Source organism: Rhamphochromis sp. 'chilingali', assembly GCF_963969265.1.
Source record: "Rhamphochromis sp. 'chilingali' genome assembly, chromosome: 21".
Lineage (NCBI taxonomy): Eukaryota > Metazoa > Chordata > Actinopteri > Cichliformes > Cichlidae > Rhamphochromis > Rhamphochromis sp. 'chilingali'.
In genome coordinates, this window is record NC_137949.1 from 20959326 (window position 1) to 20967905 (window position 8580).

Consider the following 8580-nt stretch of genomic DNA (forward strand, 5'->3'; position numbering starts at 1 on the left):
TTAAAAACCATTCTGATGGTGTACAGAATCAAAACTACAAAAACTGTGCTTTGCCCAAAAATGTGGACCTGGGTGTACTTATTATGTAGGGGTCCCTGTTTTACATGATTTGATTTGAAGATTCGAATTAAATGAGCTCATAAATGCTTTAAAACACTTCACTAGTTTTCATATAGCCTACTGTTGATGCAGGGGGACTTTAAAAAAAAAAAAAGGCTTTTTTGGATAGGTCTGTACAGGTGTGCAAGGCAGGGCGGAAGTTACCTCCAGGAAGCCACTGCGCTCCAGCGCATAACGTTGCAACGTTTATATGAGCGCCCCCACCCTCCTCCTACTAACACGTCACACATGCCACCGGAGCCCGTACCTGCCCTCTCCGCTTCTCATGCGGTACAAAAGCTCCACGCATGCGAAGTGACTCTCCCTTTTCTCTTTAAGATATAAGGTAAGCTAAATGTTCAGGCTCAAGTTTAATATTTTTGACAGTAGCGCTGACGTTATGTGCAGCGCTTGTTTGCGGTGTAATGAAAACTCACCTCATCTCTAACACTGTGATGCATTCGTTATCTCGACAGTTTGTCGGTAACTTGGAATTAGTGGGCGCTCGTTGAGGTTTTTATTTAGCACTGTTGTCAAGCTAACATTAGCAGCAGTATCGTTATCCAGTGTCAGTGGATGTAGGTTGGGTTAGCGAGCTAACGTGGCTAACTATGACAGAAAAGGGACAGGATGAAGGTGCGGTTAGCGTACTGTTTTAAAGCTGTAGTGGCGGATGATCATCTGGCCCAGCTGCCACGTAACCTGCTAGGTCGTTAATGGGGCTTGTCTAACCTTAGCAGCCTAGCCAGTGTGAGAAAAACGCGACCTTTTGTTTTGACCCAGTGAACGAAAAGGGTGGCTGACAAGTTACCGTGTTGGAGTATTATTTTTTTTCCACTTAGTAGTGTTTATGGGAACATTTGGGAACCCAACAGCTTGGTGTCCAAATAGATTTAGCACATTCACATATGACGTTAGCCGTTAGCTTTTCGGGTGGATAGCAGGCAGCTTGGATACCGTGTATGGGTGCAACGCCTAGAAATGTTTACACTAGTTTGGGGAATGCATGTTAAAATTATAGCTTTATTGAACTTTTAGAATAATGCAATAATTATTTTAAAACAAATGCAAAGTAAACAAACTCAAAGTAATTCGAAAGGGATGGCTGACATTAGATCAAGTATTGAATTGTGATAGATTGAGCTAAGTTGTCATGTTTATAATCTGGAAATCTGTGCTGATTACTCACTTTTTAATGTCACTTATATAATTCCTCTTGTAAACTTGCAATGGGCCATTGGTTTTTGACACTATACAAATCATATTAACCAAATTCTTTGTTAAATCATCATCTTATTATCATTGTTATTTTTTATTGTATATATTTTTTTAATTTAAAAAAAATGTATCCTGGTGATACAGTACAACCTGTGGATCCACTATGGCAGATGATGATTTCTCCACTGCTGATGCTGGGGCCTCTACAACATACCCAATGCAGTGCTCTGCACTGAGGAAGAATGGCTATGTCATGCTGAAAGGACGTCCCTGTAAGATAGTTGACATGTCTACCTCCAAGACTGGCAAGCATGGACATGCAAAGGTAAAACCACTTTGTCTATACTTTAGAATTCAGCGCTTAAGGAACTTTAGCCTGATGGGTCTCAGTTGTACAAGTAATACAGAATGCTTCTTTGGCACAAGGTAAGCTCTAATCAGTTCATTGTTCCCAGGTTCACCTTACTGGACTTGACATCTTTACACAGAAAAAGTATGAAGATATCTGCCCATCTACCCACAACATGGATGTTCCAAATATAACAAGGAAAGACTATCAGGTGAATGTTTCTTTTGGACATATCTTGCAATATTGCTTGCTGTGCAGGTTAAACAATTTAGTACTAAAGAGTAGTAACTGTTTGGAAATTTGTTTAAAGCGTGAAAGGAATGAATGGTTTGACTGCTGAAGGGGTGTGTCTCATTTATCAGAGCTGAAGTGTTGCTTCAGTATGTTTAAAAAAATATATACAGGCATCAGACTGGTCGGTCAGGTTTTGGATTGACCAATAAGCAGTCTTCTCTAACTGTTGGGCTATTTAGAGGCCGTAGTTTTCAGAAAATGCATCTTTTTCTTCGTATAATGAAATCTTCTATGTAGCAAATGAGTCTTATAATTTGCATTTTCCTGGTGGTGGTTTATTATGTTACGTTCTACCTATGGATGTATAGAGGCCCACGTGACAGATTTCAGGCTTTGTATAGATGTGCCACCCAGACCATACACTTCACAACTTCTTTGGTGTCTGCGGTTGTCTAGGTGCTTTTCCACGTAGTGTGCACTTTTTTTTTTTTGGTAATGGTTTAGAATTAAAGACTGTACATGACACTGTCCCTGATAGGCACATGCACAACAAAGAATGACAGAGCACATTGCTAGACTGCTAAGTTTAAATTTGAATGAGAAATGATAATTGCTGTAACTGCAAATGCAGCAGATACTGGGGATGTTAAATAATAGTTATGTGAGACCCAAAACCTAAGACGGGGGCTTGATCTATACTGAGTTCAAAGTGAGTAATCAGCCATCTTGCACTGTTTGGGAATTGCATCATCTGGATCTTGTAGCAACATCAAATGATACACAGATGTAAAAATTATACTACTGTTACCTTAAATTAGAGCTGGGCGATATAAGATTTTTTTCATATCACGATATGTTTTTTCATTTCAGGCGATAACGATATCTATCACGATATAAGCCAAATAACTATATTTGTAAGATTTAAATGTGCCGTTGCTCACAAGTAAAATGTGAAATAATCAGCAGCTTGTTTTGATTTAAATATTTATTTCCCATAATAAGTTCAACAGGGTAGATGTACTTAAGGAACATGAGACTTTTTCAGATAAATAAAGGCAAATCTTGCAAACTACACAAAAGGCAGCTGCTAAAGCGTTTAAGTTTCAAAATAGAACAAACAAAACAGACTACTAAATTGTCAATTCCACTTAGAAACAAAATATTAATTCTAAAAATAAATCTTAGTTTGTTTTACAGAAGAACAGACAAAATTGACTAACTTTTGTCAATATCAAATAAACTGAGAACTAAAAGGAAATTCTCAATCTCTCCTTGTTGTATAGCTTAGCTTTTCAAACAGTTTTAACAGTTACTTTAGTCTGACAAAAGCCGAATGACGAATTAGCGCTTCCAGTCAGAGATTGAGCATGCACCGGTTTATTGTATTTCCAGACTTGCTTTCGGCACAATTTACAGTGCGCGCTACTGTTTTTTTTTCTCAGACTTGAAATGGCCAAAATACCTTCACACTACGGAACTTCTATGGCTCTTCCGTTCGACAATCTCTCCGGCATTGGAACCATCATCTGTGTTCTCTTCAGTAACCTTCGGTCACGCTCTCGGTTGATTTTTCTCTAGTCGGCACACTCATTTCCTCCATTACCCGGGCGGCAAAGCGGCTGGCTGCTTCCCAAACAAATACACATGTGCGGCTTGGCACTTGTGCTATATGTAACAAGTCACGCGACGTGATGCTGAGGCTGTGATTGGTTCGGTTCTGCGCTACTTAATTTGGATTGGCTGTTTTTTTTTTTGTTTTTTTTTTTTTTAAAGAGGACAAGAGCGGCGAGGCCTATCGCAATAGTTTAATTTTTCTATCGAGAAAAAGTTATTTCGCAATACATATCGTTATCGTTCTATCGCCCAGCTCTACCTTAATTTGGTGTCACTAACTTAATAATCTCGTAAATTCCATGTAATTGGCATCAGGTACTAGTTCCTTCTGGTTGTAGTATGTATAAAATAATAGGGTTTTTCCTCTAGCCCAGAATACCACTGTGCAATATATAACCCACACGGTAAATGCATAAAAATTAGAAATGAAGTGTTATTTTTTCCCAATATTTGTATTAGGGCTGTGCGATATGACGAAATATATCAGATGTTGAAATTAAAATGTCTATCGTTTCATATTATACGCTGTCGTTAGTTTCGTGATGTTGCAAAGTACAATGTTTACGGCAAGATCTTTTCCTTGTTTGGATGGTCACCACAGAGAATACCAACATAGCCAGTGGAGATGAGGGAGAACCAGGTAGGTCCAAACAGAAAAACCAGTCAAAACAAATCACGGATCTTATTCCTAAACGAGGGGCTACCTCTGTAGCATGGATATAGTTTGGTTATGAAAAGTCTGACACGAACCAGAAAACTGTACTATGCAAATTATGCCGCAAACCAGTCCCCACCACAGACTCAAACACGACAAACCACTTCTACTAGCTACGCAAGACTCATGTGTAAGAGTGTGGAGAGTTTACAGATGAGAAGCAAAAAAAAAAAAAGAGTCATTAGGTGCTCAAAATAAACCTTAGACTCAAACTTGAGAAAAGGCTTTTCCCCGCAGCAGTTTCATGGATCAGTCAAAACACTCGACTCCAGGTACACGACGGCCAACTGAAAACACTTCACACAAATAGAATTCCCCGAGATTCGCAGAATTTACAGAAAATGCACTATTTTGTGGTATGTCGCTATCGGGATGAGAAATGTCTTATATCGGGATATGAGATTTTGGGACATATTGCACAGCCCTAATTTGTATATTTGTATAATGGATATTTTTTTGAATTAGGACTGTTCATATGTATATAGTGCCCCCCCCCCCCCCCCCCCCTTCTTCTTTTCCCACATGTCTGCACTGGGTAGGAGAATCTCATGTGTATAGTGACAAAAGACATTCTTTTAATATTTTAGGTGAAACCACTGCAATATACAGCTACAACACTTAGAGGCACAGTTATAATAGTGTAAAAAAATCTCCCAGCTTTAGTAGTTCAACATATTTACATATAAAATAATCATTCATGAATTAGAATGAGGGTAAAATGTTCAATTAATTTGTGATTTTTGATTTGAGGTCATATTGCCAGTCTTAACCTAAAGTCAAGTTACAATATATACTGCCTCCTTTTAATTTTATTTTTATAAACGTTTTCTTGTTTTTAGGGCTTTGTTATTGATCTAAACCACAATGTTCTGTGTATTGCTGCTTCACAGTAAATGCTTTCTGTTGGTGTGAATCACCACAGTGTTATGAAGAAAGCATTAAAATTAATGTTTACAGCAATTGCAATAGGAAAAAGTACTTGAATCACTCTTATGATTTCCTAAACTATTAACCTCTTCCATTCTGTTTACAATGGCAAATTTAGGTAATTGATGTGGCTGATGGTTTCTTGGCTCTGATGGATGACAACGGAGAAACCAGAGAGGACCTTAAATTGCCAGACAATGACCTGGGAAAAGAGATTGAGAGGAGGTTCACTAACGGGGACCAGTTTATGGTGAGTTCCTGTGTCCTGAAAAAAAAAAAAAAAGTTCTAAAATCCAAATAAATTTTAGAAGCAAATTTATTTGGATATTTTCTGATATATTGCATTTCATTTAGTCATAAATGAACTCTGCTGTCTTCACTATATTTACTTAGTGTCCATTTTAATAATGTAATAATTAAGAAAAATTCCTTACGTTAGTCTAGAACACTTGTATTCTTATGTGCTATTTTAAAGTGTACTAGTGTACTTTAACATGTTTTAGTGGTAGAAATGTCCTGGCCTATCAATTTGAGAAGTCATCATGCCATACTGGATCAAACATATTTGCATAAAATATATACATAAAAATCAAGGTGATGTGAGAATACTGGACCCAGATCTTAATTCCTTTCCATTTTCAGGTCTCTGTGTTAAAAGCTATAGATGAAGAGCATGTAGTGGGCACGAAGACCATGACTTCCTAATAAGTCAAGGACAACGCTGGAGACCTCACAATCCTATCCTCCATTATGGTTTTGGAGCCTCACCAAAGCTACTGGCCTTTGCCCCACACCGCCACCAGATTTGCTGCTGTCAGCTAAAATCCAGAAACTGGACGTGGTCAGCTTCTTCTCTATCTAAAGCTCAGACATGACTGGCATTCTCTCTAAACAGTCATCTTCCCCTTGCCATCACAGCATAACTTTGCAGTGGGTGCTGATATTATTCCAGTATTTCCTACAAATATTTCAGCACTCCATAACATTCCTGTTTGAGTACTCGTTACGTGTATTTGCTTTTAAATTACGTTTTATTTTTAAAAAAGTTAAACATTTTCAGATGCCTGTAAACATGGCTTATGTTTACAGGGTTAGATGCTGTACCTGATTTATTCTCTTTAATGTTTCCCGTAAAATAATTCAAATTCAGCTGGCTGATATTTGCTCCAGCTATAATCATTGCACAGTTAAGAGACCCTAAAGCATTAACGTTATTAGTAGCTTGACTATATCTGCCTGCCTTTACAAGTGACGCACAGTCATCTGCATGCACATTCATGACTAGTATACTCATGCCTTAGCAGCTATGAATTTATGTAAATGAGAATTTTACTTACTCATGGCAGGATTTCTATAGCTCATAGCCAGGACTCAAGATGGGCCTTTTTTTTTTTTTTTTTTTTTTTTTAAATTTTTTTTTTTTTTTGCAGTCTCAGCTGTTATGAAGCTGAACAGGCCATAATGGGGTGATTGGGTGGGGCCATATTCTCCTCTATGCTATAAAACTTTCCTTTCACTTGAGGCCTTTACAAGCTGTCAGATGTATAGAAACTGATTTTAAAAGAACAAAACACTTAAAAACATGTGCTATTTAGTCTTAAACTCTTTATTTTAATTCCAACAGTTTTGTCTCTATTGACAAGTACATTTCGCATTCTCAGAATGCTACTGATATCATTTTTCTTTTTTTTTTTCTTTTTTTGGCAGAAATTGTCAAAATATTGTATGATGTAGCAAAATCTGTGGAAGTTATACTTTGAGTTATCCAATTCTTGTTGTGACATTCATGACGAGCAGAAATTAGAAAAGTGGGAAAATGGTAGTTACAGAGTAGTTGAGTAAGCAGGTCTATTTTCTAGTCTAAAATGCCTCACAAGGAGTTTTATTACATATTGCTTAGGTTAATTACTTCTCCATTCACAAACTGTTCCTCGGAGACATCAGGTAATGGCAGGAAATCAGAATGTGTTTACATGCACTGCATCAATGTTGCTGGAGAACCTGCATTTATATGCTGGTATTGTTGGTTTTCTCCCCTACCTCCTAATGGAAAATAAAAACTGAATGTAGTGTTTTGAGAGTATTAGCATTGCTAACTAAATTTAAAGCATTGCAGTCAGTTTTTTCTTTTTTCTTGTTTTGTTTTTTGAGCTGAGCATTTGGATACTGTTTCAAGAGTGTACAAAAACCCTCCTGTTTAGCTTGTGTAGATGAATTAATCAGACTGGTTAGAGGTTTTAGTCTGCCTTTTGGTTTTTGGTTACAAGTGTCCATGTGTGTATACATTCTAACACTAGCTATTCATTTTTAGTCATGAATCTTTGTTGTTGTACAAACCCTGTTCAAACCTCAGTTAAGCAAATGCATTTAAAACTGTAGCTTTCTGTAGCCGAAGTCCCCCAGTCCCTTACACCATGTAGAGAAAATGTTTACATGATGGTTATGACGTTAGGTCATTGCTAAAAATCTACAACAACCAGACTTCTTACATTTATGTGAACACAGGTTGTAATAAACATTGGAAGATATTCTTTTTCCTTTGCACAACAACAGCTGCTCTGTAATGTTATTATTTTATTATTGTTTTGTGTTTTTGTTGCTTGGACTTGAATCTAAGCTTAATATTCCATTACATCTGTCAGCAAATTGTGTGTTTTGTAATAATTGTATTCATACTGTACCTATTCAGTGTGCAACCTGGTCTTCTAAAAACCTTTGTTCCCTTACAGCTAAACTGGAATGGACAACTTAAAATTTCTCCAACAAGACACTGTGCAGTTTTGCAAGATGTTCAAAGTTGGCATAAGGAGGCAGGCTGGCAAGTGGGAAAATTATATCCAGGAGTTAGTCAGTGAAAACAGGGTCTTTCCACTTAGTTACCTATTAAGATTTGTTGTTATTCAGTGGTTGGTTGTAGGTGCAAATACTACTTGGTTTTGTTTACAAAAAAGAGATGTTTTGCTTTACAACTGATTTTGATTGATGGTCTGAAAATGAAAAGATGTTTTCTAAGGCTTTACAAAATGCAATTGCAAATTAATTTTACTTGTATGGGAACATAATTTCAGGAGCCAAAACCATATTGTGTGATGCTTTGGCAGAGTTTTATGCCAGATTTCCTTCCTGACACAACCCCAAAGGGATTTGTCTCTCCTCGTGGAGCTTTGGCATTATAACCGTGGCTTCCAACTACCCCCCCACCCCCCACCCCCTTTTTTTTTTTTTTTTTTTTTTTTTTTTTTTTTTTTTTTTGGTGTGTGTGTGTGATCTGAAACACCGTAACAGCAGTACCCTGGAATGCAAAAAGCAAAGGCTACTGCCTTAAGACCTTACTAAATAGACTAATGCTACATTTCAAAGTGAGAAGTAACTTCTTCATGGAGGTGGAAGAACTAGCAGATGAAAGCTCAAAAAGCAGGAGGAG

General features: G+C 37.3%; 1 protein-coding gene across 1 annotated transcript; it reads left to right on the forward strand.

The window, feature by feature from the left end:
* The first annotated feature begins 304 nt into the window (after positions 1 to 304).
* On the forward strand, positions 305 to 8361 carry eif5a2 (eukaryotic translation initiation factor 5A2). Its single transcript, XM_080869976.1, has 5 exons — positions 305 to 445; positions 1462 to 1642; positions 1773 to 1877; positions 5275 to 5406; positions 5799 to 8361. Exons 2-5 carry the CDS (start codon positions 1481 to 1483, stop codon positions 5859 to 5861), a joined length of 462 nt encoding a protein of 153 aa, XP_080726102.1. The 5' UTR covers positions 305 to 445; positions 1462 to 1480; the 3' UTR covers positions 5862 to 8361.
* The last annotated feature ends 219 nt before the right edge of the window (positions 8362 to 8580 follow it).